Source organism: Lissotriton vulgaris, chromosome 2_1 (genome assembly GCF_964263255.1).
Source record: "Lissotriton vulgaris chromosome 2_1, aLisVul1.2, whole genome shotgun sequence".
NCBI lineage: Eukaryota > Metazoa > Chordata > Amphibia > Caudata > Salamandridae > Lissotriton > Lissotriton vulgaris.
The window spans coordinates 557,927,260-557,938,248 of record NC_141687.1 but is presented as its reverse complement, the minus strand read 5'-3'; the positions used below and the strand labels follow the sequence as shown (position 1 = coordinate 557,938,248).

Below are 10,989 nucleotides of genomic sequence, written 5' to 3'. Positions count from 1 at the left end.
AAACAATCTGAAATGGTGTTTATCAACTTCTATATGTGCTACATTAGCACACATAGAACTTGTAAAACAACATTTTTTTAAATGATTGTTTATGTGGAGGAAGGGACACCTTCCTGCACTTAAACAATCATAAGAGATGATTTGCTCGTTGTATGTGTGCTGCAAAATGCAGCAGGCATAGAAAGAGGAACAAAACCAAGGAAAATTATTACATTTCTTCTCTTTGTGCCTACCTACGCCTCTCCTGGGCAGGTGCAGCATTCAGAAGTAATTCCAGGTTTCCGATTTCTCGTAAATCTTGAAATGTGTCAGGTTCCATTGGTGTTGCATGGGAACACCCACAGCAACGCCCCTTTCATGCTAAATGCTGCGTGTAAAGGGGAAGAGTGGCTTTTCATGTCCTTGTAAATATGAGGCAGCCCCTCTGGTGTGTCACAAAAAGTGATGCACCGGTGGCGCAAGGGGCTTGTAAATAAGCCCCTGTGTGTCTTTTGCCCCTATACGTGATATAAGGTGTTACTGTATAGATTTACGGCCCCAACAACGCTAGGATGCCTGGCTTTACCTTGGGGGTGCCCAGGAGTGAGCACTTCAGAGGGAAAGGCCAGGAACGGTTCCTCAGCGGTATTCGTACAAGCGCCGGGTAGTCGTGCGCTATACAAGTGCCTCTACAGTTACATTTACATTTACATTATAGTCTATTGTTTTTGTGAAGGTCACACTGCTGTATTTCAAGGTGCTCTTGTGATTATAAAGGAAAAGGAGGAACTGTGAAAAAAGGACTTGCCTAGATGTATTCAGAAAGGTCAAGTGGAAACCAGGATTAATGGAGGAGTACTTCGATTCATGTTGTGCAACTCAACAGCTACATGGTTATCTCTTTATTTCTCCTGTTTGTATCAAAGCATGATGCTTTATGTTTAATTCTTTGAGGCATGAAATCAGTGCACTGTGTTAAATACATCCAAACTATGCATTTTTCAAAAGGCTTTGTGGTGGCAGTGTTTGGGGAGGGTGATGCTTTAATGCAGATGCTCAAATAAAAACCAGAGTAACCACCCATGGTCAATGCATTAAGACCATTTGCTCGAGGTTACTGAAAGTCTTTATTCATTGTCAACCATTCTTGAATGAATTCATCTACTCCTCGCCCATCCAACTATTCATTCATTCTTTGTGCCATTCCGACATGTCTCCATTCTCCATCCATCCATACATGCAATGACTGGACAAGGTTCTATGTTGAAGAAAGTTTTTTAAAATGCACCATATTTGCAAAAAATAATTTTAACTTTTCTTTGGGGAGATCCCCTCTAAGCCCCTCCTTGCTGTGGCCAATCTCACTCGCTGCATGTAGAATGAGGACTGGCAATGCAGACAATGACAGACCATAACTGACAACCAAATTCAGACCTCGGAATGTCTGATAGTTTCATAATTACAAGTTATGACAAGTCTGCTCTGCAGGAGCCCTGCTTCCACACATCCAACCCATACACAGAGCCAGATCAGGAGGACAGATGTTTTCTTACATCGTTGCTAAAGAATGGAATTCCACATCAGAGCCTCCTCCACTCTTCTTGAATTACACAAGAAGCTAAAGGCCCATCTTTTCACATAACCAACCTACCCTAGGCAGGGGTAAGCACACACACGAACTCAGCATCAGGATACCCTTATGGGTGATAGCACACTTTAAAATGCACATAACATAACACACGATTCCATAGATAGGGCACACACACTTGAACAGAGCTTATGCACCGTCTTCAATGGTAGAAGCAGGTATGAGAAATGACTGCAAGCGATCACAACTGTGTTTCACGATATGGACAAATAAGGAATAGACACTCATCTTGTATTAAAAGTATTTCACGATTTATTCATCACAGTAAGGTTGGTACTCACAATACATGGTGTTTGGTAAGAGAAAGAATGTTCAAGGTTTGACTATTTTCTGATGTCTGTTAGGTTGCTGTAGTGTACCATAGATCATGCAAGTAAATGACAACTACTCTTTCAATTAATTTACAATGTGTTAGAGATGGATCCGTCCAAACCAAATGGAGACACAGGACACATTGGAGCAAATATTAGAAGTCTTATCTGAAAAGGGTACACATTGCTATGATTTTTGATGTTCCCAGCAGGAGTATGTGTGAGTACTGTACATCATCAGTAAACAGGGTTTAGTCAACTCGAAGGCTTGTTAAACAGACGGAGGATTGTCACTGTCATTGATCTTGGAAGGGGACTGGGACACTGAATATTGATTTAAAAATGAATCTAGCAAATCGGCGAGGGGATGCTGAAATGTAGTCGCCTCTTATGTCTATGCAGAACCTGCGATGTTCACGTTTTCTAGCATCTTCGCAATGAAGGTGATGGTCGGCAAGAGATATAAAGTAGACTGCAATGTTGCCCTCAATAAACCAATGCAAAGAACCCTTGAGAGCTCAGTGGACAGATCCGTACATACTGATGCATCGCATCAAAGGATCTAAGTGAATGGTTCTAGTTATATATTTAGCAGAGATTTTTTTTATCAAGCTGTACTTTGTAGGAATATGAGGCCATGCAACGACCGAACATCAAGGGTAGGTTCTCTATCTGCTGAGAAATATGCAGGACAATCCTAACTGTTAACATATGTAGATGTGCTCTCCTAACATATGTTGCATCTTAGTACTGAGGCATTACCAATAACATATTAATATTGAACATGTGGTAACTGTCTTATGCAGAACATTTTAATGGCAAGGGACTCTTCAGTTGGACACCTAAAAAACTTAAGTGGCATGTGAAAAATATTTTCATCACTCTTTCACGGCTATCTCTGTCGGAGGCTTGACTTTACATACTTCGAAGTTACGCAGAATCATGGGCTTATAACACTGAACTAAGAAATGGCCCCCCAGCTCCATAACAAAGCAGGAACAGACAATATTGTCCCTGAATATGTGAAGATTCACATCTGTGATCATACTAGTTTGAAAAAGTGATCTACCTCCCTAGCATTCATTGCAAAGTAATTTCTTCTCTCACACTGCGCCAAATATGCTTACTTACAGCAGATTTGAGCCAACTATTAACTCACAAGGACCCTGCATTTCCAATGAGTGTTTTTCCCAAAACTCTCTTGATTATCATATGAACAGTCCCTCCCACAAGATGATAATGCTTTGTTAGTAGACTTGCAAAGTAACAAAATTATATGCAATGTCATCAACCTTTCGAGGACAGAGTCCAGAGTGTTAGATATTAATATACTTGAAGGGAGTCTGAAAAACCTAAGTCTGATTGGTTCATTTGTTTCATGGAGGGTAGTCAAGGAAGTGTAGGTAAGGAATGACATCAAGAACTGAATGCAAACTGCTACTTGGCCTACCTCTGAAAAAAAGAACAAAAACCATCAGGGGGAGAAGAACTGCCACTATGATTTACATCAAGCCTTTAGGCAGTAATCCCTGAGGGCTCGAGGGGACTAATACTGATGAGAACTAAGAATGTGACCTTCAGCACACTTCTAGAAAGGAGACTTCTGATCCAATTATTACATGACCAAAAGCAGAGATTAGAGAAGCATGAAGGCCAATGGAGTATCAGAGGGAAGCAAAACAGGATCTCAGAGACTAAGCTAGACAAAAGAGATATTACCCTGCTCCTTCACTGTTTGGAACACTAGGAACACGTAAACAATATGACGTAAAAAGAGTATAGAGGGTGTTTGAAAAAAAGACCATCTTGGGAAAGAGGGATGTCCTAGCCATGAACAAGGGCATGTTAGAAACTCATTAGTTTTTAGATAAGAAATTAATTTGGGCATATGAAGAAAGAATGTGAGAGTTTTCACTCCCTTTGCCTCTGTGATGTTGAATACGGCATGCATTGTGTTATTGGGGAAATTCAGGCCAGCAACAAGATGGTGGCTACTTTATTTTAGTTTTCTACCTGAAGTGGTCACTGTTTCAGAGGATATGTTTGCATTCAAGAATAGGAAGTCAAAAGTAAGGTTCAATTATAGCAGAGGGAGTAAAAAGAAGTGTATATGGTTTTCTAGAAGTGAGGCTTACACAAATACAGATTCTTCTTTTAACCTCTTCATTGGAAGAGGCCAGTGATATACATTCTTGGTTGCATTGATACATTAATATTTAACTCGAAATATACACTTGAAGAAATATGAAGGAGGAGTAATGGTTCTAAGAAGACTTGGTAGCACCAAACTGTCTGAAGTGGAAAAGTGTTTTGGTGTCCAAATCTCCGGAGTACTTGACTGCCTCAGCAAAGAGTTTGACCACCTGGAAAACACAAATGCAAGAGTTTCAGTGTCATCACATGTTTTCGCAACAGGTACAGAAGAAATGTGTGGGTATGGAAGAGTGAGAAAGAGCCATTGCGGTGAGCGTGAAAAAGATAACAGAAGAGAGCTTAGGAGACTAAGTAACAATTTAGAAGGAAGGGCAAAGAATTACTGAAATAGATACAATGACATAGAAAACAATTACTTTTTCAAATACTGAATAATATTTAGTGAGGAAAAGAGCCTAGGACCAAAGGGAGAAAGGAGAATTTGTAGGTATCCGTCAAACACAAATTACAATAAATAACGATTAACGTGCTTTTCTCACGAATCCACAGAACCGATTCTCACCATTGGGTTCTGATAAAGGTGAAGCAAGATTAGGTCTTGCCTCCGTCATGAACACACGGTCATGCAAATCTTGTTTCCCTTTTGTGTCTCAGTGACTCCACTTTAAAATTAATTCCACTCCACTTTAAAATTAATTCATTCTAACCCTTCCTAGGTCAAAATAAGTATGATTAACTTTCCCACTCTCCATTAAACTCACTGGGTACATCAGTGAGCATTTGAGCATTTGACCAGTTCCCTTACTTGCTTTTCACACTAACTTTTCGTGGAAAAAACTCCATTCGTATTTCAATAGTAAAACCACACTGAAAAAAGAAGACAATGTTCTTCTTCATTATTTGCTTAGACATTTGTAATGGGATCGGCAAAGTGTCTGGTTTCACAGCTTAGAATATAGAAAAAAATGTTTAAACAAAAAAAAGCACCAAAATAGTGGTCAAGTGAATGGCGAAATCGGGAGTCAACTATCGACACTGTGTCAGTCCACAAGTGTACTAGCGGCTATCATTCCGGTTTACCCAGAGCTGGTCACTGAAATATGTACAGGCTGGAGCAGGCTCCTAGCTCGGCCTATCAAAGACATGCCATCAACCGGCTACACGCTTGGATTTGAGATGGTGTGGGTTAGACAATACCATACCTGGAAATTGGTCAAAAGTGGGATGCCAGAATCGATTGTCGTCCGGCGGATGAGGAAGTTGTCACGCACAAACTTGGTGTTGTTGTTCGGGAGGTTGATGACCATATCGATATTTCCATCTTTGATTAACCTGGGAATAAAAAACGGTGGGTTCAGATGGTATCATGAGCACACCCAATCAATCTTATGAAAAATGGCCGGACTGTCGTCCTAGCTAAGGAGTTCTAGTTGAACCCCTGCCTTTTGCTTTCCCAAAATGGATGCCAAATTAATTAATCTGCAGTCCTGAAGGCCCAAAAATATACACAATAAATTGGTTTGTGTTGTGGTATAGAGCTGAAAGTAAGATAACAGAAAGAATGTCATAACAAATGTTGCCCTTTTTAGTTTTTATTGATAATTTCAATTTCTTTGGGCAGTCATTGGATAGTCCTGTACCTATCACTGAAGGGTGTCATTTTTGTCATACAAAGCAGCCTTCCGTCAAATGGCAGGCTACAGGTAGCATTAAGTAATTTTAGCTCACTTCGTAACGGACATGTGAAATGCACAGCTGTAGCTCACACATTTTGACCGATTTCAGTACTGAACATTCAGAAAAAGAAAGGCATCTGAATATAAAAGTGTCTCTCTGAATGACCCAAGCATCTGGTTTGTGACGACCTCTTACAACAGTGTTGTGGCCCCTGATACCCGGAAATGATTAAATAATATTAAGTTCTTATTTCCCAACACGCTTATCTAGTCCTCTTGACACGTTCTTGCCTACTAAAACTGTGCTCCCTAAAACGTATCACTATGTACAAAATTATGCAGGTGAAATTTAAATGTTGCCTTAGTAATAACCGTAATATTACCCAGTTAGAGGCCAGATGTAGGTGGCCAAATACCGCCGTTACCGGCCAGTATTTGGAGTTTGAGATCTAGGGGGCCTAAATATTACCGAATCGGTAAATTTACCGAATCGGTCTTTACCGATTCGGTAACTGCCATTGATTCCTATGGGCCTCAAGACCCATAGGAATCAATGGCAATTACCGAATCGGTAAACACCGATTCGGTAATTACCGAATCTTAACGATTCGGTAAATGTTACCGAATATTTACCTACATGGCATTTACCGATTTGTAAATACCGAATCGGTAAAATTGGGTATTTACGAATCAGTAAATGCCATTTACCTACATCTGGCCCTTTGTCTTTGTGGAGCTGCAGTTGGAGCATTGGCTTGTAATTCTCGGGGGCTGTTCTTTAAGTCCATGGTACTCAGTTTCAGTATTCTACAGTTTACATATACACAGGCACCCATAGCTCGCTTTAGTGTACAGGTGATGGAATATTTTTGATGCAGTCCTCTATCAATTACCTGTTGAGAGATGGGAGGTTGGAACTTTGCCCCTCTTGGGATGGCCACGCCACTGGGGTGGCAGGTACATCATTTGCATTGAGCCAGGCTGCTGTGGCATCTGTGGCATACAGCTGCAACAAAAATAGGAAGACAACATAACCAACTGTATGTAAGAGCATGACAACCTCTAAATATTCCAAAATTACAATTCTACCTCAATGCACGAACATGTAAAAGGATGGTTTGTTCTGAGGGCAGGTTAGCACCCACTAGCCTAGATCTTCTGCTTCTCAATAGCTACGGATTTTGAGAGAAAATGTAAAGTGTAATCGCAGGCAGCTGCTACTGAAGGCTGGCAGGACTGGGGTAGAGCCAGTTCGAGTTCAGATTGATGTGTGACAGACACTGCCACATCTCTACCTATTTCTTAACTGAATTGTCTTAACAGGAATCTCATGATTCTCCTCAAGAGACCATTATGCCGCTCAAAATCGAGAAATCTCACTGTGCACTATTTTAAGGTGAAAACATATTGCAGCCTATCCAGGAACAAATGCAAGGTTTACTAATTATTTGAGTTACTGTATGTTAAAATATCTGCAACTAACCATGGTTCTGAAACTAGGTATGCTCATCAAAGCACCCTTTATGTAGTTTTCTTTGTATGCGAGCCAAGTCAAATACTGAATTAGATAAATTTCATATTTGTAAAATTGCTTAGAGCAGTTGTCACCCTGACCTTGTCCACAACAATCCGAGATGCAGTGCTTTTGTATTGGGATAATGTACAGTTGATAACTTTCCAAAGACCGGTATGTCTTATTTTTTCATTAACTGCTTTAAAGAATGTGGGTCTCATTTATGAGGTTTTGCCTTAGGGAAGCACAGCAGGCCTTCCTGCTGCGCTTCCCTGCGGCAAAGGAAAAGGGCAGGAATGCGCAATCACTAACTCACGTGGCACAAAATGCAAATGCTAACTTGCACAATAAATGAAATGCTTCCATTTTCACTCTTGATATGACCGCTACATTTACAAATGTTGTAAATAATAGTATAAAATATGAGATTTCATATCATATTTCCTTTATCATGATGAGAATGTGCAATGAATGTGTTAGTACATATCTGAGTATCTATTGTTATTTAAAAAGTTTGTAACGTATTGGTATAAATATTGTGTGATCATAAACATTGCATTTGGTGTACGAGTTAATCCTTTGAATATATAGTGTATGAGTTATGGATTTCGTCCTAACCATAATTTGTAAAATTAAGCGATTTTTACGTTTTAATTCACAACCATAGCTCCACTTTAACTCTGGATTTTTAAGTTCTTTTCTAGGGTTCTTTTAAACATCGAGAGGTTAAAGCCAAAGCTAACCAGAACTTCACTTGAACCTTTTTTTTCAGATATTTGTTTCGTTATATACCACAACAAGATATCCCTGTGTCCAACCCATACTGTGTACAGCCTACAGCCTTGAGCAGAGGGGATTTACCAAATAGAATTTTTACGTTTTAATCACTTTTCTTGAATAAATTATCAATCAAACAATGCATAAAGGTGAAGGTCATTGGATTATGTCATTCTGTGGCTATTGGGTTAATCCATAGTTATGGATTTACTGCAATTGCCACAAAATTTGTATATGTCATGTTTGTAGCACAAACTGATGTAAATAATACTACTAATAAATATGCTGTAGAAATGGCATTTTTGCTGCATAAATTAGACAACTTTGCCGCATAATTTGGTCATCTATGCTGTATTATCCTAGTAGCATGACAATGATAGGCCGGCGCAAAGTTCTTCGTAGGTTTTCATTAATATCACTAATTCCATATTTTATATGGAACTTTGATTCCATATGTCACGGTTCTCTTTGAAATATGGGTTTATACCCCTGCATTTTATGTACTAGGAAACACAACACGTAATATATAAATATGGATAGACAGACAGACAGACAGACAGACAGACAGACAGACAGACAGACAGACAGATAGATAGATAGATAGATAGATAGATAGATAGATAGATAGATAGATAGATAGATAGATAGATAGATAGATAGATAGATAGATAGATAGATAGATAGATAGAACTATATATGTCAACACTTTAGTCTACTTCTCAACATCGAAATATACATACCTTGAATCCCTCATCCTTAAGTTGCTGTGCGGTTCCCAGGAACTGAGGTCGGAATGAGTGCTGAAAAAGAACAAAAGTTAATGAACATCTCGACACAAAGCCAGTATGCGACCCACACCCACTGGCATTGATCAGGAAATTAGAATCTGTCCTACTGTGTTGTTGTCTTTGATGTTTAGGAAGAGGCGGTGCATCTGACTGACTCTGCCCCCACTGCTACTGATTTTCATTCATGCTTTCCACCGCAGTCCTTTCCTCTGTCTCCAAGTACCGTTCAATCCGTATAACATTGAAATGACATGCTTACAGATGATCTGGTTCTCTTCTCCTGAATTACATACAATCTTCCTCGACACAATCTTGTTCCTGTCACTTTCTAAAATACTCCTCATTTAGGGAATGACTGGCTGCGCCACAATTCCCACATTAGATAATGGACGTCTTTTCCTACCTTACAGTCACTTAAATCATTTATTTACTATATCTCTGACTATGGGCACTCTTCATTTGAATGCACTGTTGCTTCTAGATAGAGGAGCTAGCTTTCTTTTCTGTGCTACAGATAATGTTTCAATTCATGCAACAAGAATTGTAACACCTATCAGAATCAGCTGTCCGTAGCACTACGAATGAATGTCTTGAATAGCAACTAGGATATCGCCCATTCCATTCCTCATCAATGTCTTCCTAACTATTCTTTGTCAATAACCTTCCCCAGGATCAACCCCGCCCGCCCGGAAAGCAGAAGGGGGTCCAGGCCCCTTGAATTCTCGCCCAACGAGTCTCCTCACCTCTGTTGTGGCCTCTGGTGGTCTGCTACAGGGGAAAGTGGGTGACCACAAGGTCTCACAGGTCTATCGTTCCTTGATCCGGAACATGCTGGATTAATTTGAGCAGCTGCACTCCACCTGGGAACAGGAACTGGAATCCTTATCCGGTGATGACTAGCTGGAGGGTTGTGCCTCTCCAGGAAGTGTGGCGATTTTTGCATGACTGCTTCTTATTCACATTAATTATTTATATAGGATCAACCTCAAATGCCATAGGCTCTGCCTCTTGGGGGTGATTACCTCATCCCTATGCCTGCAGTGCCACAGTCAAATTGGGGACAATCTGCACACTACATTGGGGTGCCCCGATGTCCGGTGGAGTCTTGAATTGCATGGGGCATGCTTTGGCCCAGCCGATACCGCGAGTCCCAAAGCTTCTCCTCTTGCATATCACTGACTACTTAGCACTGACTCAGTGTGACACAACACTTCTTTTGATGGGTCTCACTCTAAGAGTGATGTGGCGCGCCACTGGAAGGAGGAATCTCTGCTGTTGGTGGGTGCATGGAAGATGAAGTAGACTGGTGTATCGTCAGAGAATAACCAGCCTATGTGACTAGGGGGTTCCCATTTGTAGCAGTGCAAGCTTTGGGTAAGTGGGCGGAATACAGGGGCATTCTACTTGAAGGTGAACACTTTACTGTTCCAGGCATAGAGAGGCAGATCAGGTCATACACCGGGTGCGTCGCGGCTCTACACATGATACATGATTATGCTGCTTCTATATGGGGCTCGTGGTGGGTATAGGGATGCCGAGAACAAGGGACACAGCACTTCTGCTGGTGGATTTTTTTTCTTTTCTCCTACAGCATAATGCAAAATCTAATAAAAGCGTTATCGAAAAACCCAATTGTTTTCATACCATTGTGAGCAACAAAACTTGACGAATTTCCCCACCAATAACCCTAATCTTATCACCACCAACACCCGAAGCTGAAATCATCTAGGCTTGCACCAACAACGAAAAGTAAATTTCCCAGTGCTATCACCACTAAAACCTGCTGTCTTTGACAAGGGCAGCTATGCTTACGTTTCTCAACACAATGGACACATTTCAGGCCCAAACCTCCCAATAAAACCCAGATTTTGATAAACAATATTTTTCGGGTTCCTCGATCTAACCACATCTCCCGGCTCACCTGAATTCCAATCAAGATGCCCTTCTGCGGCTGCTTGAAGCCTGTGGAAAGCATGGCCTTTAGGAACGCCGAATAAATGTTCTCTCCAAAGCAGGCGACCTGTAGAGGATAGCAGAAGAAAAGCAGGGAAGACAATGTGAAAAGGTATTGGACCCCAAGGAAAACACTCATTTTGTTGCACAACACACACATCCGTCTTTCAGCCACTATTCTTATCATTAT

General features: G+C 40.7%; 1 protein-coding gene across 1 annotated transcript in view; it reads right to left on the bottom strand.

Moving 5' to 3' along the window:
* Positions 1 to 1,856: 1,856 nt before the first annotated feature.
* CPS1 (carbamoyl-phosphate synthase 1) overlaps positions 1,857 to 10,989 on the bottom strand; it is a 133,308-nt gene continuing 124,175 nt past the window's right edge. Inside the window, exons 34-38 of the mRNA XM_086955557.1 lie at positions 10,768 to 10,866; positions 8,799 to 8,858; positions 6,662 to 6,774; positions 5,295 to 5,424; positions 1,857 to 4,301 (exon numbers count right to left, since the gene is read on the bottom strand). Of these exons, the coding sequence (XP_086811683.1) occupies positions 4,203 to 4,301; positions 5,295 to 5,424; positions 6,662 to 6,774; positions 8,799 to 8,858; positions 10,768 to 10,866 (501 nt within the window). The 3' untranslated portion in view covers positions 1,857 to 4,202. The remainder of the gene's footprint in view (positions 4,302 to 5,294; positions 5,425 to 6,661; positions 6,775 to 8,798; positions 8,859 to 10,767; positions 10,867 to 10,989) is intronic.